At 36.6% G+C, this 26,805-nt stretch overlaps 1 protein-coding gene across 1 annotated transcript in view; it reads left to right on the forward strand.

The window, feature by feature from the left end:
* Positions 1-26,805, forward strand: part of TMEM26 (transmembrane protein 26) — a gene marked incomplete at both ends in the record, with an annotated part of 42,256 nt that overhangs the window by 7,365 nt on the left and 8,086 nt on the right. The window contains 3 exons of the mRNA XM_079705319.1: positions 11,387-11,465; positions 15,528-15,641; positions 17,296-17,516. Coding sequence (XP_079561445.1) covers positions 11,387-11,465; positions 15,528-15,641; positions 17,296-17,516 — 414 coding nt within the window. The remainder of the gene's footprint in view (positions 1-11,386; positions 11,466-15,527; positions 15,642-17,295; positions 17,517-26,805) is intronic.

The following is a 26,805-nucleotide window of genomic DNA, read 5'->3' on the forward strand; positions in this document are numbered from 1 at the left end:
TTAATCAATTGTATTTAGACGGTTCAACAGCGGAAATGAAAAACCTAGACTTGACAGGTATCATATGAAGTCTGATCTTGAACAAGTTTTGAGCAGTGTAGAAGAGCTCTGTAGGATTATAATGCTGTATTTGATACTATGTATCTTCCTCTACCAAAACTGCTTACAAAAATGCCACAGAGGACTTTGGGAAATAAATCACTCTTCTCCTGATCTTGTTGAGTATCAGAGGGGATGAAATGAAGGCATTTAGAAGGAGACCCTGTGATTTCCATATGGCCAGCTTGGGCACCGGAAATTCTCCCAGGAGATAAACTGTTTCTCTTCTTATTCACATTTGCTGTCCAGATTTCCTGATACCTCTCCTTAACTTTTTAGTTATTCCAATAACATTTTCCACTGTGCATTGGACTTATCAGCACTGCCTGCAGTGTACATCCAGAGCTTTATAATATTCATTATCTTCACATGTGTTTGTGTGTATGCGTTTTCTATCCTGAGCCCTGAGCTCAATGCAAAAGGGTGACTTAAATTTGCATCCTTTTTGTAGGCATACACTGAATGTTACCAGCAAATGACTTTTAGTGATCCGAGTCATGGTTTAGGAGGAAGAGTCTTAACCGATCTTGAGTTAGTACTATGCTTTGCTCCCAAGAAGAAGTCATATTTTCTTCCTTTATTTCACAGTGAACTTGGGATCAAATCAATAATCATGGCTGCATTTAGAATGGGACCCTCAGGAAATTGAACCACTGAATGATGCCCAGCCCATGTTTTTCTCCACCAGTATGTTCAAGTGAGACATTTAAAACTGAAAATTAAGTCTATAATATTTTGTAACTTCGTGTACTTGACTGGGAGAAAAACAAAGTACAAATTAGTGTGGGCAGCTCCCATGAGTCAGTGTATATGTGTATATCCCTACTTCTAAATTTCAAGCATTTCTCCTTCTCATAGCAGTGACATTATTATGCATACAGCATCAGGACGAATCTGAATAGCTTCACTTTTACAACAATGGAAAATTCACCTTTACATAGAGGTTTATTTTCCCCATGGGTATTTCCCTCCATACTCCAGAAGTTCCTCTAAAGTACCAATATCAGGCGTGTTAGACCTGGAGTGTATAAATCATTTTGTTAAAGAAAACCCGTGGTTTTTAAAAAATAAAGTAGTTTTTTTTAATATGCAGGTATGAAAAAATGAACTTTCTTTGAAAGTCACGTTAAGGATCGTTAACCATCCACAATTTTAATATAAAATGCCAAGGTGGGGCTGATTTTGTTTATTTTTTCTGAATATAAACTTACCACCCATAGTTGTTCAGGGAGAGGGGTTATATTTTATCTTTGGGTTGTCTCACCTCCAAGAGGTAGCTGGTGTATGCCTGGCTTAATGTTGTATGCTTATTAGAATAAAAATTAGTAATTCTTAGAAAAAAAAGAAGTCCTCTCTATAATGGATGCCTCTAACAGCCTTGGTTGGGTCCTACAAGAGTCTTTTGCTTTCTTATTTCCCTGATTGAGCCTCCTGTTCCACACACCTATTTTATTATTAGGAATAGCCTCTTAATAAATTGGCTGTGCTATTTTCTGACAGTCTGTTAATAATGGAGATGAGGATGATGATGAAAGTGATGGTGATGGTGATAATGCAGGTGGTAACAGTTACTGATTATTGAGTACTGACGATACTCCTAGCCTGCTGATGATACTCCCATTCATTATCTCATGTAATCCTCACGACGACCCCATGAATTCGTTTTCATCTTTATTACTATTTTATGATGAGGACGCTGCTGCATAGCAAGGCTAGATCACTTATCTAAGGTCACGACTAGTAATAATAAATCACAAAAACAATTCCTAGCATATGGTGAGCCCTCACTTTTATTGAGCCAGGCTTTTGCACTGAATGGATTACCTCCTTCACTCCTCACAATAGCCCTCGTGCTACTATTCTAGCTCCTACTTGCAAATGAGGAAGCCAAACTCAGAGAAGTATTCCCACGCTCCATTAAACTCCATCAGCCTGTTTGTTGTGCTCTGCATTCAGTAACCAAACTGGGTTTTGCCTGTGGACAGTACGACTACATACATTTTGGGGGTCAAGGATTCCCTACAGTAGAGAAAGGGTCGAAGTATTTACTCTGTTTCAAAATTGGGTAGGTAAGTCTCAGGTGACTTGCTAATGAGTACTAGGATGGTTTTGCTTAGAATGCAGAAAATTTCAGACTACACATGGCCACGACTCAGAGACACTTGCACAAGCAGACATCCCTGTAAAATCAAAGCAGATGCAAAAGAAAACAGCAGAGGGGAAAAATTCTAGAGTGTCTTCATTTTTGGTCCTGAAGTGAAGAACCAATCTCTTCCACAGAACAGAAATAAATACCATTGTCTTTTATAGAGTGAAATAAATTGAAGTGTTATATAAATAACATCCATAATGCATTTAATCCTCTGAGAGACCATTAAAATTCCTGTAGTCTTTAGTGCTTAAGTTCGCTTGTTCATTAAACAATCATTTATTATAGTAGGTGCTGTGATGGTGTTCTTGAAGGAATATAAAACATATGCAGTTATATGAGGACAAGACAAAACAATAGTCTGAGAACCAAATACTTTTCCACAAATTAAGTCCAAGAGTGCAGAAAGGCTTCAGAATAAAGATACGGTCTGTATGGTAGACTTATTGGACATGGAAAATTTCTCAGGTATGTGCTTTATGTCCTAGCCTTTGAAGTGGCTGGTGGTTTTACAAGAGTGGAGAGAAGAGAGAAGGGCTTTTCAGGTTGAGGGAATATCATGATGGTAATACACAGGGTTTCAGTTGGAACCAGTTCATTTACGAAGATGTCACGATTGTCTTTGCCTCAGAAATTCTATGAGAAAAACAGTAATGTAGATCCTAAAAATCGATGCATATTTTGTCCCTATAGCTCGTTTTGTCATCCTGAAGCATTTTCTTGAGGTTTGAATGTGAGCAACTTCAATTTTAATGGAGTTTGTTCTTGCTTTAGATATCCTCTTGGAAATTCTTAAGTGAAGTATGTAATACTAATTTTGCTAGTGGTTGATATTATACTTTGAGAATGTTACCTTATTGAAAAAACAATCAGCAACAATGAACAAAGAAAGTTATAATTAAGAGCCCTAGTATTCAGCTTCAGAAGTATTCTCCTTTTTACAAAACCTAGATGTGGGCATTCTTCAAGGGCTTTGGAAATCTAAAGAACGATTCCACTGCAATAGGTATTCCTAACCCATTTGAAGTTCCTCCCTGTCTCTTCTGTTCTCATTATTAGTCTGCTCCCCCATAAGATCCCGGACAAAACAAACCCATCATCTGATCTTGGTACCTATTGAAACATACACACTCCATATTCAATTTTCCATTTGTGGGGAGTTCTCACCAGCCTACAGCCATTGGGTTGCGGCCTCCCCACCCCCAACCCTGCTCCTCCCTTATGGGCAGGCACCAGCAAAGGGCTCTAGGAGGGAGGTGACAGATTAGTGATTTCCCAGGCATTTGGGGGTCGTGTGTTCTAGAGGAGCACTGGATGCATTTTGAGGGGTGGCAGAGAGGTAGGTGCTATCTGGAGGCTGTCGTATTGGCCACCCTTACCCCCTGTGCTAACAGAAAGCCCTCTTGAGCAGCTCAGATGGAAACCGTGGCTGTTAAGGCCCACTTCAAGAAACCAGTCTACAAGTAAGGAGGCCAGACAGTCCTTAAGTTGTTAGACACGGTTTAGGGGCTCATGAAAGGATATCTTGACCTAGTTTCTTGATTTTCATGAAAATAAGCCTATTAATATAAAGTGCTCCAGAAATTTTGAAGACCCTCGAGGCTGCTTAACGTTGAGATTTTGAAACCTGGGTCTAGTATATCCTGACAACTCCATGCTGCCTTTGTAGAGTAGGAAATACTGAGAAGTGAAATATAAATAAAATCGCAGTTTGCATCAAAGTAATTTTGGAACATTATTTTTGCTCCATTTAAATATTATCTATCTTCAGATTTATGCATGTAATTACAAGATTAGAATCCTCATTGTTTGCAGAGAGAAAAGCTACACAGGGTAGTGGGTGATATTATGGTTAATTTTTCTTCTATTTGCCTACTTCTATTGTTGTATGTTTCTAAAGTGAATAAATGTTACTTTTTCAATAAGAAAACAATAATAAATATCATTTTTGGGAAGAGGAAAATGGAATCCTAATTCTAGGCTAATGGTGAGTTGAAGCAGATATCCATTGCAGGGCTAAATTGCTAAATGTCATGACATAATCATTTTGTGAAAAACATTGTCATGTTGAAATGACAACTCTGTATGACAAATAATATTTTATATTTGGATGAACTGAACTGAAAATAAAGCAATAAGTATAGCTCTTTAAGAGCTCAGAACAGTGTCTAGCATGTAGGAAGACCTACAAACATATTAGTGAACAAATAAGTACGTAAACAAATAGAGAAAAAACATCCTTTAAGATGGTGCTCCTGCTGTATATTTAGAGAGAATTGGTGTGTTGGCTAAGGGCTGTGAAATAAAAAAAATTTCTGTGGAGAAAAATTATCTTCAGGAAGGCTTCAATTTAGAAAAACTAGCTGAGCAGAGGGAAAGCAATTTGGCATTAAAGTATTAATGTTGGGCATCTTCTATATCGTGATAGGGTAGTGATAGTTAGAACTGTAATAAATCTGAGTTTCCAAGGGTAGGTAGCTCATCAGTAATCAGGTATTATCAATTTTGTAAAAATATCCCACCTGGACATGCCTTACTCATTTAATCATATATTTATCAGTTTTTGTCAGTCTATGAATAGTGTGACATAATTTTATAAACAAGCAACCAGAAACCTGATTTATTTCTGAGATGGCTAGACCCCTCTCTGGTATTAGTGCTTATGGTTGGCATCTACTTACTTTTGATACAATTAAGACATGAAAACTGGAGTAAAATGATTTTCAGCCCCTAAGAAAAGGCATGCAATTTGGTTAATTACCCAGAAAAAGGTGGGATCAGGCTTAGTTTTTAATTTTTAGAATTCACATTCTCCTTGGGTCCAAAAATGAATTGCATTGACCATGAGCTATCAAGAATATGACAAACCTTCAAAATAATAAGTAACAGCTAAATGTCATCTTGAAATATTAAAATCCTTCGCAGTGGCAAAAAATACCAAATTTACACAAGAACAGAATAATTAGTTTCCTTCAGAAAAACTCCTTCTGATAAGAATCAATTTATGATGATATTTCAAAAAGAGATTTCTAGTCAAACCAGCAACAGTGTGTCAAGAAAGTCAGGATTATGAATCAACGAGGACCTTATGAAATCACTAACTATTTGGGGGAGCCCACCATGTGCCAAGCACTGTGGAAGGAGCTGAGGGCATAATGTTGAGCAGACAAGACACAGCTCTGTGCTTGTATTGGGTTGGCCAAAAAGTTCGTTCATTTAGTGAATAAGCTGTTCAATAAAGGTCTTGATGAAAATGAAAAATATCCTTTATTTTTACTTAAAACCGAACGAACTTTTTGGTCAACCCAATATTACTCAGAATTGCTGGGAGACAATTAGTGAGCACAGGTACACATACACATGTATACATATACATATATATAGTTATAAAATTTAAAACTGTAAGGGGTGAAAGTGAAGAGTGTTATATATAGGACACGTGTAACAAGGAGATCTAATTTAGGCTGGAAGGACAAGGAAAGTTTTTCTGTGGAGTCCTATAGAGCTGACATGAATTTTGAGAAGGAGATAATCAGGTGAACAGTGAGGGAGAGAGGTATTTCAAGGGGGAGAAAGACATGTGTGAAGGCCTCAGTTAGGAACTCACTTAGCTTTTTTCCAGAACTGAAAGAAAACACCATTATAGGAGCACAGTGAGGAAGAATGTGAGCAACAGAGACCAAGAGGTAGGCAGGGCCCTGATGGCACAGCATTTTATAAGTCATGATGAGCAAACAGCCCACGCCAACCAGGACTGTGTGAGAGTAACTGCCTTGACCGTGAACGTGAAGTTAGACATGATGTCCACAGCACTGCAAACAACTTCCCTTGATTCAGGGAGTCTTAAATAGGTTTGGTTTTGAGAATCATAGTTTAAAACTGGGATTGGTTTTAAGTTATTTGAAGAAACAGTCTTCTAACCAGGTATACTGTGGGTCCGCTTTAAGTGTAGGTGCTGAATATGTGGCCATGAGTGTATCTGCCGAGCTGAGCCTGGGTAAGGCAGCAACTCACATGTATTGAGCATGTACAGTATTAAGCTCATAACACTGTCTTATTTAATCCTCACAACCACCCTATGAGGTGGATATTATTATACCCATTTCCATAGACAAGGACATTGAGTCTCAGGAAAGGTAGTGACTTTCCAAAGATGAATGAATAGAAGAGGCAAGATTCAAGTTTGGGTCTCTCAAGTTCATGAAAATTCTACCACAGTGTCATAGTTCCTCAAGGGACACAACAAGAGGAGCATACTTGTTACCAGACCTGCTGAAATGGGAATAAAATGTCCTTGTAGATGCCAGCAGCCTCCATTCACTTCATTTGCTCAATCCTCCCTTTATTTATAAATTCAGGCATTCAAGCATTTAAGTATTTGCTTAATAAACATTAATTAAAGACTTAAAAAGACACCTGAGACCACTGAGGAGGGGAAAAATGAAGGAGAGGGAAGAGGGAAGGGACATAAAGATATATATGACTCGGGATCTGTCTTCAAGGAACCTATATTAGGAAAGCGAAGTCATATATACACATAACAAGAAAACAGTGGAGAATGTGTTGGGTTACAAGACAAATACAAGTTAAGATTAATTGCTGCCATTAATTCCTATATTGCAAAATACAGGAAGGACGTTGATGGGTAGAGATGTAAGAGGAGGGCTTTCCAAAACAGGTAGTCATAATTTGTAGGGACGTTTGCTCCAAAAACCGTGTCAGAGCCTCTCTTCTCAGATGGACCAAGCTGAAGGGGCAATAGAGCCCTTTGCTCTTAACAGGGACCCATGGTCCAATAAAACATATGCGACATATGGTTGAAATGTCTTCTTCATGTCCCAAATAAAACCTATCATACATGTTTTAATAGTTCTCTAGATTATAGAGACTTTTATTTTCTCCATAATTAAAATAAAAAGAAATTTCAGTTGTACAACTACCACAGCCTGCTACGAGAGAGAGAGAGAGAGAGAGAGAGAGAGAGAGAGAGAGAGAGAGAGAGAGAGAGAGGAAGTAGGGAAGGAAGCTCCTGATTCTCATTTGCTATTGACCACTTTGCAGACTAGGCATTTCGTGGTAATTCTACCTGGAAGCCTTTGGAAATTCCAGCAAATCCTCTTAGGTGTAGGGTTAAGAGGGTGGGAAATAGAGAAGACTATGGACTCATACGCTCTTGAGCTGAATATGATTAATTCTCGGGTGTTCAATGTGATTCCCTCTTCCCACCCCCTTTTCACTTACATCAAAGAGGTCTGATGAAGAGGGGCTGAAGTGAGGGAAACTTTCTAAAATGTTTTGTTTCATTTTAAATACACAGCAGGTTGAAACTACTGAGTTGCTCAGCTTGATAGAATGTGGTAAAGGAAGAGGAAGGGGAAGGGGAGATAAGATTAGATAATGGAGGCTTTGAATATCAGATAGGGAATTTAGATTTTCTGTAGTAAGCAGCACAGAAAATCCTGGATTTGGAAGTTTTTTGTTTTCTAATATAACTAGATTCCTAATTAGAGGAAATATGTTGAAACAGGATAGTATTTTTTTCCAGTTATAGAAATAAATCTTATGCATAGAAGATGTTAAGGGTTATTTTTTTTTTTTATTCTTAACCTCTTTCAAGAGCTATGTTATGTTCAGTCTATAGTTTCCCTAGATTATTATTGTAACAGTATTGTTAGGGGAGTTAATCCCAAAATTAATTCCAAGAGAGTCAACAAAACTGCATTCCAGCCAACATTTGATGTATCCAAACAGACATTTACATATTCCGACTGTCCCTCCAACCAGAATTCATTTCCTTTCCCAATTTCACAAAGGAAATATTCTCTCCTGATGTTTCCCTTGATATGGAAGGTCAAAGAATTAAGTGTTCCTTTTCTTTTTGAAAGCATGTTCAACATGGGGGCTTTTGATATCTTGCTGCAGCCCAGCCATCGTCTAAATCAGATTTTAATAATATCATGACCCATACCCCTTTGTTTCAAAATTATTTTTTGCAGGAATTCAAAGGCAGGGTAGTGTGCATTTAAATACTGATTTTTTTTTGGGCTCCCCTGGTGGCGCAGTGGTTGAGAGTCCGCCTGCCGATGCAGGGGACACGGGTTCGTGCCCCAATCCGGGAAGATCCCACATGCCGCGGAGCGTCTGGGCCCGTGAGCCATGGCCGCTGAGCCTGTGCGTCCGGAGCCTGTGCTCCGCAACGGGAGAGGCCACAACAGTGAGGGGCCCGCGTAAAGCCAAAAAAAAAAAAAAATACTGATTTTTTTAAACATCTTTATTGGAGTATAATTGCTTTACAATGGTGTGTTAGTTTCTGCTTTATAACAAAAGTAAATCAGCTATACATATGAAATACTGATTTTTTTTAAAAGACTCTCTTTCTTTTGCCCTTTCTCCCTTCTTCTCCTCAGAAGTTGAAAGGAGATATTAATGAAAAGGTGAACAGCCTTTAAAAAGTCCATTCTAGAAATTTTCCTGCATTTAGGTTTGCTCACTTCTTCCCCCACTGGATTATAACAGTATGAATTTAGTAGCATTTCATCTCAAACAATTCTATTTTTGAGCAATTAACATTTCTATTTTTCAGGTCACTTTAAACCATCACATATGTGTACTAAAAGTATTTTAATAAAATTATATTGACTTACAATTTTGACTTTAAGATGATAAATAAAGCAAGATTCCAATCTAAATTAAATGCAATCAGAAGAAATAAATTTGGAAAGTATGTAATTTTCATCTTCTTTCAAATTTTTAAGGACATGTTTTCATTGCACAATGTCCCATAATTATATTAGTAGTAGCTACTTGTTATTGAATGCCCAACTCTGCCAGGCGCTGCTTTATAGAAAGTACAGTTGACCCTTGAACAGTATGGGTTGGAACTGCACAAGTCTACTTATATACATATTATTTTCAAGAAATACATACTATAGTACTACATGTCCCATGTTGTTTGAATCTGTGGATGTGGAACTGTGGATACAGAGGACCGACTACAGAGTTATATGTGGATTTTCAACTGTGCAGAAGGTCAGTGATCCTAACCTCCACGATGTTCAAGGGTCAACTGTATAATAAAAATTCCTGTGAGATAAATGTGACAGCTGCGGACTGAACTGTGTTCCCCCCAAATTCATATGTTGAAGCCATAACCCCCAGTGTAACTGTATAATAGAGACTGAGCTTTTAGGAAGTCAGTAAGGTTAAATGAGGTTCATAAGGGTCCTAAAATAATAAGATTAGTGGCCTCATAAGAAGAGAAGAGAGGGGCTTTCCTGGTGGCGCAGCGATTAAGGATCCGCATGCCAATACAGGGGACACGGGTTCGAGCCCTGGTCCGGGAAGATCCCACATGCCACGGAGCAACTAAGCCGGTGCACCACAACTACTGAGCCTGGGCTCTAGAGCCCACGAGCCACAACTACTGAGCCTGCATGCCACAACTACTGACGCCCACACTCCTACAGCCCATGCTCTGCAACAAGAGAAGCCACTGCCATGAGAAGCCCGCGCACCACAACGAAGAGTGGCCCCCACTCATAGCAACTAGAGAAAGCCCGCATGCAGCAACGAAGACCCAATGCAGCCAAAAGATAAATTAAAAAAAAAAAAAAGAGGGGCTTCCCTGGTGGCGCACTGGTTGGGAGTCCGCCTGCCGATGCAGGGGACACAGGTTCGTGCCCCGGTCCGGGAAGATCCCACATGCCATGGAGCAGCTGGGCCTGTGAGCCATGGCCGCTGAGCCTGCGTGTCCGGAGTCTGTGCTCCGCAACAGGAGAGACCACAGCAGTGAGAGGCCCGCGTACTGAAAAAAAAAAAAAAAAAACAGAGAGAGAGAGAGAAATCTCTTTCTCTCCTTGTGATATGTATGCACTTAGGAAAGGACATGTGAGGATCTTGAACTTCTGACCTCCAGAACTGTGAGAAAATAAATTTCTGTTGTTGAAGGCATGCAGTCTGTGGTATTTTGTTATGGCAGCCTAAGCTAATATTTGACTGTTCCCATTTTGTGGATTAGGAAGCAAACAGAGGTCAGTGGCAACACTAGCATTTGAACCTGATGTGTCTGACTACAAACAAAAGCACTCTCTTTGAATTGCCCTCTGAATTTTGAGTCTGAAAATAATTAATATAGATAGCTCTTTAAAAAAATACCAAACCCTTCATCTGTTGTTTGTTCATATAGGCATACCTTGGAGATACTGCAGGTTCAGTTCCAGACCACTGCAATAAAGCAAGTCACATGAATTTTTTGGTTTCCCGGTGCATTTAAAAGTTATGCTTACACTATATTGTAGTCTTTTAAGTGTGCATTGTTTTAAAAATCAATGCACATATCCTTAATTAAAAAATGCTTCATTGTTAAAAAATGCTAACTATCATGTGAGCCTTCAGTGAGTCTTGGAAGTAACATCAACGATCACTGATCACACATCAGCATAACAAATATAATAATAATGAAAAGGTTTGAAATATGTGACACAGAGATACAAAATGAGCAAATAATGTTGGAGAAATTGCGCTGATAGACTTCCTTCATGCAGAGTAGCCACCAACCTTCACTTTGCAAAAAATACAATATCTGTGAAGTGCAATAAAGCAAAGTGTAATAAAATGAGATGTGCCTATATTTTTATTTGCACTAGGTTTAGCAGAAACACACAAAGCCAGTTGATTTCGTTGAGTACATATCATCTGATTTTTGTCTTTTTGTACGTTATTATTCGAGCTCTCAGAATTTCAGGTTAATGTTGAAAAATGTAGCCAATCTTCCTGATAGTACAATGTTCAAAAATCCAAGATTTACTATTGCTGTATTTGCTTTTTGTAAAATGTATTAAATGCAAAATATCCAGTTTTGTGCCTGAAACTAATTGGCAGTATCCCATTAAACTATATTAAAATTAACATCTATTAATTGGGTTAGAAATTCAGTGAGAATGACAGCTGCTAGTGCCTTTTACAGTTACTTTGTTTCTCTATAATCCATATGGCAGGAATCACATAATGCTTTTTCCCCCTTAGAAATAAACACTTGAGATAAAATGATCTGACTCAGTGTGGTCAGGGTATGTGCACTTGTTTTCTTTTTAAAAAATTTTGTAAAAGCTGAGCTATCTTTTTTTTCCTCTTTCACAGGTTTTCACCAGCCATATTTTTATATCTGATTAGCATTGTTCCATCATTATGGCTTCTTGAAATGCACCATGAGACCCAGGTATGTCCTTTTGGAAAGTAGGAAAGTGGAATACTCAGCAATAAACTACATTCATATTATAATCCAATTTCTGTCAGAAATGCACTTTTCTAAGGAACTGGAGTTATCAAGATTTGAGTAAGTTAAGAGGCCTCAGCAAAAAGGAAGTGAATCCATGATCTGTACAACCCCATGAAAATGTTGCATTCATTTAAGACTATATCATTCATTAACAATTTGGGTTAGAGATCTTGTTCTTAAGACTTCCCCTCCAATATGCTACAGTTTACATGGGGATATACAATTTTGGTTTTAACCCTTGCAGCTTCAACGAGTTATTGTGCTAAGAACGGGCAGGGCTCAGTCATCTAGCATCCTATAAAATGACATTTTTAGGGACAACGAAAACAAAAAAGGAACCCCATCATCTGTACTCAGCTATACAAATACAATCAAACTTGGAGGGGCTATTTGAACTAGTCTGTCTTAAAATACAGGCTTTGCAGGTTACAGGAGATTCACTTTTGAGGGTCCTATCAACTTTCTCAGTAAAATAGGAATTTCACCCTAGGGACCCGAAATAAGGGTAAAGGAGAGGAGCCAGGGGACCCACCGTCAGGAAGGGTGGGCTCTCTGTTTTAAGACCACAATGACCTAGAAAACAAACAGTGGGTTCCAGTAAGAATCCCTAATCTATATTAGGGAGATACAGAGGGAGGTACTGATTTTTAAGTGAGTTGCTTCTTGCCTGGGAAACCCTAGGTAGCAGACTCTAGGCTGGATTCGGTCATTGACTGCTGTAAATGCTCCTGTACAACACTGGGGGGGCCAGTTGGCGAAGTCCATCAGACTGCAGCCTGGACTTCACATCTTCAGGGTGCAGGTTACAGGTTCATATGTTTTACGGTAGTTATAATATTATTTTAGGACATTTACTGGTAAAATCTGTGAGACTGTTTCACAGATTTCTTTGCTACAGTTGGTCATTTTATAGCAAAGTTGAGCCTCCGATATATGTTTCAGATATTCAAACCTTATCTGGAAAATGCTTGCTCCAAATTTTAGGCACACGGGGGAATTTAGTTCTGTAGACTATTTCTGAATTCCACAAGCATGTACCAATGATGTAGGCATGAAGAAAACATTTGTCTGCCTAAATCTCCTGTTTACAAAACACTGAAGTCAAAGACTCTATATGTTTGTAGCAAAAGTATTTCTGTCACAGTAGATTGGTTGGTTCAAGTTATCATAGCTTTTAAAAACTGTACCATAAGGATTAGGGGACTGTTTCAATTTCCTTACTACTTACTGCTTTCAAGGATATGAAAATAAGCTCTGGTGATCTGAATCATTTTTTTCCTTCACCTCTAATTCTATGACGTGGCTATCATCCACAATAACAATTCATTTCCCCAAATGCTTTTATAATATAAATGCGTTGCACAGTTAATTGATATACAGGTCCAATCCTATTACAACAAATAGCACGCAACCAAAAGCTCTCTTTTTAAGAAAAAAAAGAATTTTGAGCCCTGGGCAGTACCTCTCTAATTTTCATACTACAGAAGAAATTGGACCTTTAGCAGTAATGGATTTGACTCATTTTGACACTGAGAATTAAAACGAATGCCCAGTGATTGAATTGGGCAGGGTGGGCAGAGACAGAAGTAGAAAAAAGTGAGAGAGAGACAAAAAAGTATTGGAATTGTGTTTAAAGAAATAAGAAATGGCAGAATAAAGGGAGGTACAGAAATTCTTAGTCCATTCATGTAGGAAATTTTGGTTATGATAATAATCACTTTTTTCATATAGTCCCTTTATTTCGAAGTATTTTCAGACACATTTTCTCATTTATACACCCAGCAACTTCTTAAGTTAGAGACGGTATATGGATTTCTATTTTATAGAAGAGGACCCTGAGACTAAGAAGGGTTAAGTAATTTTCCCAAGGCCACACAGCTAATCAACCACAGTTCTGGGGCTTAGAACCTGAGTCTTGACCCCTAGCGCATTAAACCACACTGCCTTTCTCAATTATGTGTTCTATGTGTTACAGGAATTTGCATCAAAATCATCTGGATTTTTCATGATGGGAAAGGATAATTTAATTTCCTTTCACATTTTTCCTTTACTCTATACCCTAAATGCTCTAACCTATGACTTGGCATTTGAAAAACATCCTGACCTATTTCATGAAAACATTTCTCCTAGATGATCAATTCTGTACCTTCATTTCTGAATCTGGCTGGGTCTATCTGAATGGGAACAAAATGCTTATGACAACAATTATGACCTTAACTCTTAGTCAAGTCTATTTATGAAGTGGCACAATTAAAGCAATGGAAATTTTCTGGTCTTGATGGTGTCACAGTCTGGTTGACCCAACGGAGTACTTTTGAAGCTATTAAAAGTTTTAAGACATAGCCCATGAAAAAGTGACTTGTTGGCACCCAGATCATCCACATAACTCACTTATACAATGCTGAATGTAAACAATATTACCATAAAAACAATATAAGTCAGGTTAGGTCTTAGGAGTCAAACCCACTGTTCTTTGCAGTCCTAAGGCAGCTGCCACTTAAAGGAAAGTCGCATCAATTTATAACAAATAGAGTTCTAAGAATAGAGGGACTCAGGTCTTTATACCATAACATGAACTACAAAACTATTTGCTATCAAGTTATGCTGCAGTATAGATGACGATTTTTTAAAAATAACAAGATGTCTATGGATTTTTAGTGATAAGAATGTAAAAAAACATATCAGGGTCACCATTTTTAATATACAATCTGCTTTCATGCCTGTAAAAGAAGTGGTCAAATTTGTTTCCTATTGAACATTAGGTTCTTAGATAGGGTCACAAAACTCCTCTGCAATGAGGATTTGTTGCCTGGTTCAAAGATTTAATTTGTTATCTTTATTATCTTTTCTCGGAGCCTTAGCTGTACAGAAAAAAAAAGGGTACAAACAACTGCATTTTTGTTCTTAGAGTTATGGCACATGGCCATTTTTCTTAATTATTCTTGTCATTTCACCTGTAACACTAGTTGTTTTGATGGAAGGGAGGAAAAAAATAGCTTCTTGACAGACTTTCTTTTCTACTTTTCCAAGTAGCTCATAGAATGATCGATGAAGTATCCAGAATAATTAAGAAAAATACACTTCTCACAATGTTAGCATTTAAAAAATAATTTCTCTCTAAATCCAAATGTGTGATCATGTATGTGTGTGTTTGTGCGTGTGTATGTGTTTCAAAAGTATGTTTGCTCTGCAGATGTTTTAAAAAAATCAACCTTATATATATATATTTTTTTTACCCATTTATGAAATAATCATTGGCTACAGTTACATTTTCAAGCACCACCCCTTTCCTCTCTTATGTACTTTTTTCTTCCCTTTCTGTACCTCAGATTCCCAGCATCTGGCTGGATAAAAATCATCCACAGTTCACTTGTAGAAAATTGCATGCAAAATGAAAGAACAAGAAGGGGGAAAAGTGCCATTTATTTTAGGTCTATTGCTAAATTTTTTATAAACCTAAACTGACTTCTAAAGTGACACAAGATGTATATGTTGGTGGGTGAATATGTTAAGTTATTATTATTTTGGGGGGGTTGTTACAGTGCTTAACAGGCATGATTGAAAGTAATTGGATTATCTATATTAGCAAAATGGTATTTTAGATAAAGAGGCTCTGGACAAGAAACAAAATCTTAGAATGAATGCTTTGACCAGGATCATACATGCTTTCATTGTTTGTTGGTTTGTTTTATAATTGTTCCACGGTTCAAGGAAGGGAACACAGTGATCAATCCATAAATTCTCCAGCTCTCCACAATGCACTCAGAGCATCTACATCCTCATAGACTTGTGGAAAAATAAGACATGTATAGTTGACTCTTTTCTCATATTAACTGAAAAGTGGTTTTCTATCTCAAGCCTATATTCTGATTTTCAGAAATGTTTATGCATACTATAGAAACGTCACATATTTGCTCATAATCTCTTAGACACATTGAAGCCATCTTAAACTCTACCTACTGTGACATTTTTTGACATACTGCTTTTTAAAACACTTCTTAGTATTGCAGTAGCCAATCTGAAGGAATGTCAAAGAACACCAGCACCAAAGAAGACTTCAATCAAACTCTGTTGTCAACTGAACAAACCAACAGAGCGGATGATCTCATTGAGACGGTGAGAGCTTTCTCACTGTATATTAAAGGATCTAGCAGATCACCTTTTCACTTGGTGAGGATAACATACTCTATACCTTTCAGCTCATTCTTTCCTAGGGAAATTTGCCAATTGTTTGGCTCAGGAATTCACAAGATAATTGTATTTAAAAATATTATCAAACATATTTAACTTGCATAATAGGCATATATATCTTATATACATTAATAAATATATTTAACCTGCAGTATTAAGGAACCTTTAACACTTAGATCAGACAGTCTGTGTACAAAGAGAGATACATACATTTGTGAAGAAATGATATAATGGAAAGATTGGGATCTGCCCTATATATTTTTTAGGTGTTTATGTTAATAAATCAGGGAAGGTTTCCAGCCAAAATAGAATCGCTTGTTTGTTCTTCTCATGCTTGATATTTGGCAAACTAACCATGACCTATTAGAAAATGATATACTGGAGAGACTCAAGGCCAAGGCCCCTACCACTGAACCATGTTTTCAACAATAAGACAGGCTAGTGATTCTGTGAGGTTTAACAGAGCTACTTCAAGCTTCAATCACAGCTTACCCAGATCACTTTGAACAAATCAATCTCACCGTCTCTCAGTTTATCATCTGACAATTGAAAATATTAACCCTGCTAGTATGCTTCCTCCAAGAATTAAATAAAATGTACAAGAAGTCTCAAAGAAGTGTGCAAATGAAAGATTATTGATCTTCACTCATGGCTTCAATCAGGTTAGCATCTTGCCTTGTCTTTTATCCTCCCTTAAGCTTTACACTTGACATCAGCACGTGATCAAGAGGGGTAAATAAATTTTGCACAAATATAGTTAAGTCACGTGTATACATCAGTTGGAATCACTATCCAATCCACTTAAGCTCTACACCCTTGTAGTCTTTAGAAGATCATAACTGATAGGGCCAATAATATACTTTAAAAGTTATTTAGAAGTTAAGTGGGCAAGAGATGGCATCCAGAATACATGAATGGGATGTAAATTTTTCTCAGAGCCCAAGAAGAAGGGCAGAATAAAATTTGGTTGCTAGCTTATGAATTTTTGAATAATATGTTAAATGTTCAGAATAAAAATAACCTTATAGTTATTCTCTTTCTTTACTTTTAGGTAATGAATAAACACTATTATATATTTTCTCCTTTGATATAGTGTTTTATAGGAATAAAAATCAAAAGAGATTTGTACCATGCTAAAAATATTACCAGATTAGTAAATTCCGATTTGAAATCTATAAAAGAAAAATACAGGAATTTAAAATTTTTAATATGGAATTTTAAAAATGTTGCTATGTGTTATACTGGTTACAGAGACTGATGAAATGATAAATTATCTATAAAACACTGCAAAATTGGTTTTTAAATATCATATAGTACAATGCCCCTAGTAAGTGAAAGGTTTAAATTTCAGTTATAAGGCTGCCCCATTTTAAGGACCACATTAGCTTTTTTTTTTTTTTTTTTTTTTAGAGTGTTCAGTTGAAAAGAGTTTTGCTTCCTTTATTAAGTGAAGAATCATTTTCTGAAAATGACCTTCCACAAAAGCTAACTCTTGATTGACAGCCATGGTGAAGAAGGCCTCTCTCTCTAAGGTGGTAGCTCATAATCCTTCTGTCTATATGACATTTCTGTTAAACAGGCCAAAGTTTTTGTAAATAACTTATCTACAGTATGCGAGAAAGTTTGGACTTTGGGACTCCATCAGACATTCCTGCTAATGCTAATAATTGGAAGATGGCTTCTACCCATTGGAGGCGGGATTACTCGGGATCAACTCTCTCAACTTCTCCTTATGTTTGTGGGGACAGCTGCTGACATACTGGAATTCACAAGTGAGACCCTGGAAGAAGAAAATGTGAGGTAAGAAGGCCCTGCAATGAAAAGACCTTTTCAAGGTCAGGCCCACACACCTGTCTTTTTGTTCTATTATTTATATTCTGCATGAATAAGGATTTTCAGTAGATCATATATCCAGTGCTAGAATCATAGAATTTGTTGCTGTTCAGGTACATGTTAGGTACCAGCCCCCTAACACACACACACACACATATATACATATATATGTGTATACATATATATGTATATACCATATATATATAAAAACTTTATATATGAATATGTAAAGGATGTTGCTGCTAGAGAAAAGGGGCAAATAATATTACCCATGGGTAAGAACAGAGAAGCTCTGACTGTTTGCATGACCACAGATTAGGTGAAGCCGTGGTTATCTAAAAACCTTCTGGGGGTGAAATGACCATCCCTAGCTTCTCTTTCACATGCTCAAGTGTCCAGGAATGTAGCCAATCATAAGAGTCTCTTCTAGAGCACAGCAAAGCTACCATTCCAGGGAAGAACCTAGAGATGACATGGAGAAATCACTCCTCTAGCCAGTTGGGGAATTATATTCCCTGACGTGAACGCAGAATGGGGCAGATTAGGTTTTATTTTACTAAATTTTATTTTTAGTCAGTTTTGTTCAAAGTGCCCAAAGGCTATCTGGTGTAGATGCCTATAAATTAAAACTTATTGAGTTGGTACTTTCATTTTTGCCACAAGCAAATAAACTCAGAATCCCTGATCACAGCTGCTTATGGAACTACTTTCTTACCTTTAGGGATTTAAGTCTCAGTGCCTAAATGTACTTTCAGCTTTGGTTGTTTTACACTATGCTATAAAAATAAATTGCAATGAGGCTGGCTTTTAATTCTACATTTTATGCTGTGTTTCTCGAACAATGAAACATAAAGCTGAGCAAAATACACTAACTTACTGAGCAAACTTAATACCCCAATTGTAGTACGAAGTGTATCTGTAACCATAGCTTACCTTCACACGATCATTTCCTGTTCCATTTCTACTAAGTTTTCTTATACCGTAAGTAGACGTAGAATTTTAAAAAGAATCCAATCTAAGTTGACCCATTGTCCTCAGAATGTTGACTTTAGCTTTGTAGCTTTAATACCAAATATTTGGTCAGTGCTTCACATCGTATAACACATTTTCAGATACATTAGAGTACTTACAGTACGATGAGGTTACAAGAAAATCATGAAGAAATCATGACCGAGCACATAAAAACAATAAATAACTACAGGCACAGTGATATGGACATGACAACATAAGGATGACTAATTCTACCTAAATAGAAGTAGACACATAAATGCCAAATATCTAGTGAGACGCATGGGAAATAGGGTAGGAGAGGGGGTTCAGGAGGAATATGTTTTGAGGGGCTGGTTATAAAACTGTGAGAAATGCCAAACTCAGCTACCTTAATGGCCTGTTTATGAGGCCCATCCACAAGTGACACCAAGAGGCATTTTATAGACCAGTGTTTCCCAACAGATGTTGAATATTAAATAAGTTAATGACTAAAATGTCAATCACCCGGGGGGGAAATACCTTGAAAATTACGATGGATCATTCATGCACCAACTCTTGACTGATCATCTAGTGTGGGCCAGGTAGTGTGCTAGTGCTAGTGGAGATTGGGGAGCAAATGGTGAGCAAGTGATGAAATAAAGGACACACAATCCTGTCCCAACCCAGGTAATTTCAGTTCAGCAATTTCTTCACCCACCAATACATTAATCTGAGTGTTTTATAAATCTTTTTTTTCTCATTTTAAACTTATACCATGTCCTGAGAATAGAACTGAATAAACTCTGCCCAGGTTATTGTTTTTAAGTTTCTTTTCAGGTTTCATGATCTCAGATGAAATCATTTTATTTTTTATATAACTGCATTGTGTCAGTGACCTTCTGTGGTCTCCACTAGACTTCTGCATGTCTCCATCATGACCCAAAGACTCCAGAATCAAGGCCCAGAGAGAACTGAGACTTTTTAATTCCTTCCTAAGGCCCACCTCCCAAGTTCTGATTTCATCTCAGGCCCCATCTTTACTGCAAGAATTAACACTGCAAATTTCCATCTCTTCAAAGGAAATATCAAACCCTTCTCACTGTAGTGTAGTTTTCCTCTTTGGCCTCAAAAAGACAATATGAAGTATAAATTTAATATACATGTAAAAGATGTTTACATGTAATATAGCAAAGGGAGTTACTTCATTATAACTGACTTAGCATCACTTATTAAAACACTTTCTTTTCCTTTTTATTTTATTCCATAATTTGAGCTGATAGGTTTAGGAGAAAACCTGCAATAATGTCTACATCACAATGATGTCTACATCTTTCTCCTGCATCCTGGTTAATACCTCAAATCCAGTTTTGTTTTGTTTTGTTTTAACCTAAATCAACTTCCTTCCGCATGCCCACATGAAGTTCATCTTCCTAATTCTTATGAATTTACATGGACTTGTGAGATATGGCAAACTTTTTGTAACAGCTTCACTTTACACACCATATAATTCATCTATTGTGATTCTACGGTTCAGTGATATTTAATAAATTTATAGATTTGTGTAACTATCACCAGAATCCAGATTCCTTGTATCTGTTTGCAGTCAATTCTCACTGCCACTGCCAACCCTAGGCAACCACTGATATGCTTTATGTCTCTGTAGAAATTCCTTTTCTAGAAATTTCATGCAAATGGGATTGATTGTAAAGTTTGTGGTCTTTGTGTCTGGTCTTTTCACATAGCATAATGTTTTTTTGGTTCATTTCCACTGTTGCATGTGTGGGTAGTTAGCTCCTTTTTAATTGCTGAATAGTATCCCATGTATATACCACATTTTATTTATCCATTCAGTAGTCTATATACATATGTATTTCAATTTTCTTGCTATTGAGAATGATATTGCTATGAACACTCAGTTACAAGCCTTTGTATGGATCTGTTTTCATTTCTCTTGTATAGATACCTAGAAGTAGAATGACTGGGTTTTATGTTAAGAAAACTGCCAAACTGTTTTCCAAAGTGGCTATACCTTTTTATATTCCAATCAGCAATGTGTGACAGTTCCATTTTCTCAACATCCTCACCAACACATTTTTTTTCAGTCTTTTTGATTATAACCATTCTAGTGGGCTCATAGTAGCATCATATTGTGGTTTTAATTTGCATTTCCCTAATGACTAACGGCGTGTAGCATCTTTCCATGTGCTGATTAGCTATTCATATATCTTCCTTGGTGAAGTATCTGTTCAAATTTTTGCCCATTTTTCATTGGATTAATTTTTATTGAGTTGTAAGAGTTCTTTATATATTCTGGATACAAGTCTGGTATTAGATACATAATGTAAATATTTTCTCCCAGTATATAATTTTTCATTTTTAAATGTCATTTGAATAACAATTTTTTTGAATTTTGATAAAATCCCATGTATCATTTTTTCTTCTATGTAGTGCTTTGGGAATCATAGATTCTAAGAAATATTCTCCTCATCAAAAATTAGAAATATTTTCCTGTGTAATGTTTTCACTTAATTTTTGTGTACCATGAGGTAAGGGTCTAAGTTCATGTTTTGTCTTGTTTCATTTTGTGTTTTGGCATTATCCCAGCAGTATTTTTTGTCCCAGCTAGGACCAACTGTCTCAGCACCATTTGTTGAAAAGACTATCCTTTCCCTATTAAATTGCCTTGGTATCTTTGTCAAAAATCAACTGACCACATATGTAAGGAGTTTTTCTGGACTTTCTATTGTGTTTCATTGCTCTCTGTGTCTCTTTTATGCCAGTACTACGTTATTGAGATTACTGGAATTTTATGGTAAGTTTTGAAACTGGATACTGTAAGCCCTCTAACGTTATTCTTTTTTCAAAAATTGTTCTGATTTTTCTAGATCCTTTGCATTTCCATGTAAGTTTTATAATTAGCTTGTCAAATTCTACAAAAAAATCCTGCTGGAGTTTTGATAAGGATTGTATTAAATCTAAGCATCAGTTTGTGAAGAAGTGGCATCTTAATAATATTAAGTCTTTCAATTCATGAACATAAACTATCTCATCTTTTATTCAGATGTTCCTTAATTTCTCTCAGCAATTTACAATATATAGGTCTTGCACCACTTTTCCTAAATTTATTCCTAAATATTTTTCTTTTTGATAGAATCATTTTCTTAATTTCTTAGTATCATTTTCATGTTTTTTATTACCACTATGTAGAAATACAATTGACTTTTGTGTGACAGTGTTGTACCCAGAAACCATACTAAACTTGCTTATTAGTTTTGTAGACTCCTTAGGGCTTTCTACATATGGGATAATGTCATTTGAAAGCAAAGATATTTCTGATTCTTTCTAATCTGTATGCCTTTTTATTTCTTTTTCTTGCCTTATTGCACCAGCTAGAATTTCTTGTACAATGTTCAACAGAAGTATAAGAGTGGACCTTTCAATCTCAAAGGATAAGCATTCTGTCTTTCACTATTAAGGATGATGTTAGCTATAGGTTTTGCACAGATTTTTTTTTTTTTTTTTTTTGTGGTACGCGGGCCTCTCACTGTTGTGGCCTCTCCTGTTGCGGAGCACAGGCTCCAGATGCACAGGCCCAGGGGCCATGGCTCACGGGCCCAGCCGCTCTGCGGCATGTGGGATCTTCCCAGACCGGGGCACGAACCTGTGTCCCCTGCATCAGCAGGCGGACTCTCAACCACTGCGCTACCAGGGAAGCCCCTGCACAGATATTTTTAATAGATGCCCTTGACAAGTTGGAGGAAATCCCTATCTAGGTTACTGAGAGTTCTTTCTTTTCTCTCTCTCTCTTTTTCTATGGACACTGAATGTTGTTAAATGTTTTTCTGTTTTTCTTATGATCATTGTGTGGTGGCTATCTTTTATTCTATTAATATGGTGTATTACATTAACGAATTTTCAGATGTTAACTCAACCTTGACTTCCTGGGATAAATATCACTTGGTTATGGTGTATAATCCTTTCTATATGTTGCTGAATTTGGTTTGCTAATGTTTTGTTAATAATTTTTACATCTATACTCATAGAGCATACTGATTTTTAGTAATATTTTCAAATGATATTTTTCCTGGCTTTGGTATCAGGGTAATATCCTTCAATGAATACCTAAGGAAGCATTCCTTCTTTATTTTCTGAAAGACTTTGTATAAGACTGATGTTATTTCTTCTTTAAATATTTTATAGAATTCACTTAGGAAGCTATCTAAGCCTAGGTTTTTCTTTATGGGAAGATATTTTATTACTAATTCAATATCATTATTTCTTATAAGTCTATTCAGTTATTCTATTTCCTCTTGGGTCAGTTTTGATTATATTTTTCTTTCTAGGAATTCTTACATTTTATCTAATTTTATATTTTATATAAAATTGTCCATAATATTATTCCTTTATACTTTTGTAAATTTCTATAGGGTCACTTATTATGCCCCCCCCCACTTTTCATTCATGACCACAAATTTGGTCATTTGTGTCTCCTCTATTTTTTCTTAGACTTCTCAATTTAGTCAGTCTTTTAAAATAACTAATTTTCGGTTTCATTGATTTTCTCTATTATTCTGTTTTATATTTCATTGGTTTGTGTTCTGATGTTTAATTTTTCCTTCCTTCTGCTTGCTTTGGATTTAATTTGCACTTCTTTTTTCTAGTTTCCTAAGATGGAAGCTAATTGATTTGAAACCTTTCTTCTTTTCTAGTATGGTATTCAAAGTTATGTTTCCTTCTAAGCACTGCTTTATGTGCATCTCATAAGCTTTGATATGTTATCGTTTTGTTTAATACAGTTCAAATTATTTTCCAGTTTCTCCTGTGAGTTCTCCTTTGACCTATGACTTGTTTAGAAGTAAGCTGTTTAATTTCCATATGGGGATTGCCCCCATATGGAAAAGATATGACTGTATATTTATATGTTCTCTTATATTTACTTACATATTTGAAGATGCTCTTTATTCCTTCTTGTGGATTTGAGTTACTTTCTGGTGTCATTTTCTTTCAGCCTGAAAGACTTCCTTTATTGTTTCATCTAGGGCAAATGTGCTAGCAACAAATTCTCCTAATCTTTGTGGAGAAATGTGTGTATTTTTCCTTCATGTTTGGAAAAAGTTTTGTTGTATGAAGAATTCTTGCTCCATAGTTTTTACTTCAGCATTTATACGTATCATTCCGCTTTCTTCTGGCCTTCATTATTTCTGATGAGATGTTAGCCATTGTTTTGTCATTACCCTGTACAAATGAGTCATTTTTCTTTTGCTGTTTTCAAGATTTTCTCTTTCTCTTTGACTTTCAGTAGTCTGTGACGTGTCTAGGTGTGGGTCTCTTTGTCTTAAACTTACTACAACTTTGTTGATCTAGGATCTGTAAATTAATGCTTTTCCTCAAATTGAGGAATTTTCAGCCATCATTTCTTCAAACACTTTTTCTGACCCATTGTCTTTTTTTCTTTCTGGGACTGCTATTACAAATAGAAATGCTTAGTTGCATTCCATAGGTCTCTGAGACTCTGTTCATTTTTCTCCTATCTGTTTTACCTACTAGTCTTCAGACTGGATAGTTTTCACTGATTATTTTCCAGGTCACTGATTCTTCTACTATCTCAAATCCATATGTAGAGTCAAACTGTAGAGTTTACCTAGTGAATTTTTCGTTTCTGTTACCATATTTTCAAATCTAGAATTTCTATTTAATTCTCTTTTTAGTTTATATTTCTTATTTCAGTTATTTATTTGTTGAGTCCCTGTCATCATATTTTTCTTTAGTTTATGGAACATAGTTTTCTTTCATTCTTTGAAAATATTTAACATAGTTGCTTTGATGTCTTTATCTGCTAAATCCAATATCTGGACCCCATTAGAATCAGTTTCTATTGATGAATTGATTGTTGTTGTTTTCTCCTGAGCATGGGTCATGCATTCCTGTTTCTTTGTATGTCTCATACTTTTCTGCTGAAAACTGAACATTTTGTATTATGTTTTGTAGCAATATATTATCCTCAGGCTTCCCCACATGCCTCAGGAGTCTTTTTGTTGTCTTTGTTGTCTCAATAAATTGCCTGAACTTAATCTGAGGACTCTATCTTCCCTTGGATTGCAGTCACTGATGTTTCTGCTCGGACTTGTTGTTTGTTTGTTTTTTTAATTCTTATTTTTGTCTTTAGCATGGCTATTAGGGTCACACCTATGGTCAGCCAATGATTTGAGCAGGGTTTGTGATCAAACACTCTGAGCCCTTTTGAGTTCCACCCTCTGCTGATGGATCTGTGTATGAGCTGGATCGCACATTCAAGTTCATAAAGTTTTCATATATAACCAGTTTTAAATTTCTACTGGGCCTTCTTGGATCGTCCCTGCACATGTCTGGCACACTTAGAGACATTATCTAGCCTTTCTGTGGCTCTCTTATTTTTGGAATCTCTCCATTAAATGTTAAGTTAGTCTGCCCCTCACCCCAACTGGGACTGCAACCTCAAAGTAGGAAAGCCATGGGCTTCCCCATTCATTTCCAACTAAATGTGTTACTTCTACTGACCACACCTTTAACCATGGATTTCACACTCCACTCCAAATCAAGTCAGCATACTCTGGTCACAAGGGGCCTCTGGTTTTCATTGCTAAGCTCTCCCTGGTAAAACCACCACTCCAACTGACCAAGGCAGCCTTAACATTCTCCTCAGCTTGATTAAACTTTAAAAGAGTCTATTCCTGAATATAAGCCTCTGCTCCCCCTTTCCTCAGAGCATTGATTTTAGAAAACTTGCAACTGTAAATTCTTTCTATGTCCCTTTGAGATGCAAGTCTTCTCTTAGACTCTTTCCAGCTTTACAGCATAGGAATATCTTTCTCAAGGATGTGAGAACCATCCCTTTGAAATGTGATCATCAAGAAAGATAACACCCCTATCTCCTAGTCTCTCTGGGACGACAGGAACCTAACTTATATCAGTGCCAATTAGCAAACATAGATGGCCTAATCACATTGACCAACTTCCCTCTCTAACAACCTCTAGTACTGTTCCACTAGCTCACCCCAGTGTTTAAAAACTCTTCTGCTTTTTGTTTCAGTGGGGGTGAATTCAGTCTCTCTCCCTTACTGTAGACTTCAATAAAGTCTTCATTGCCTATTTAACTGTCTGGTGCCATTTTTCCTTCACATAGCAAAGCTGGAGGTTTAAGGGAACATCCCATGGGCAAGAATGCCTTAGACGCTCACTGTTCTTAACTGAAGTTCTACCAGGTCTTCATGAATAAATGTTACTCAATTTGTTATTTGCCTTGGTTTATTTCCAGAGATCTGAAGTGGTTGTTTTTGACAATTTGTCCAGTGTTATGTATGTTTGCTGGGGAGAGGATTTGCTGACCATTTCATTCTGCTACAGCCACCCTCCAACATTTTAACAAGTCTGAATTTCAGTATAATTGCCAGGATAACACCTTTGGAGATCACTCTCTGCAGTCTTTTTCTGAACACAGATCATTTACTAAAAAGAAAAAACACACTTGGTAAGATGTTCCCGTAGCATTACTGCTACTTCACTGTGAATATTTAACCAAACAAAGGAGAGTTTTTCTATGTTTACACTGTGTGTTCTTTTAGTTTAGCTCTTTTTGCTTGATGAAGCATTTCTTCCAGGTTAGCTTAATAGCTCATTTGCTTGCTTTCTTTCCTTTTCTCTCTCTCTCCTTAATTTTTTTGCTCCTCTGAAGAGGTTTGTGGGATGCTTTTTAAAAATCTAGAGCAACTCTATCCACTGATTATCTCTTATTTATAGGAGTATTTTTTCAAAAAGAAACAGTTAAGCAAATTAGCAATTCATGAGAATACACCCTCAAACCATGCACAAAAATAAACTCAGACTGGCTTAAAAACTTAAATATAAGACAAGACACCATAAAACTCCTAGAGAACATAGACAAAACATAAATCATACCAATGTTTTCTTAGGTCAGTCTCCCAAGGCAATAGAAATAAAACCAAAAATAAACAAATGGGGCCTAATCAAACTTACAAGCTTTTTCACAGCAAAGGAAACCATAAACAAAATGAAAAGACAACCTATGGAATGGGAGAAAATATTTGCAAACGATGTGACTGACAAGGGCTTAATTTCCAAAATATACAAATAGCCAATACAACTCAACAACAAAAAAACAACCCAATCAAAAAGTGGGCAGAAGATCTAAGTGAACATTTCCCCAAAGAAGACATACAGATGGCGAATATGCACATGAAAAGATGCTCAACGTGGCTAATTATTAGAGAAATGCAAATCTAAACTACAA

This window comes from Hyperoodon ampullatus (genome assembly GCF_949752795.1).
Source record: "Hyperoodon ampullatus genome assembly, chromosome: 1".
Taxonomy (NCBI): Eukaryota; Metazoa; Chordata; class Mammalia; order Artiodactyla; family Ziphiidae; genus Hyperoodon; species Hyperoodon ampullatus.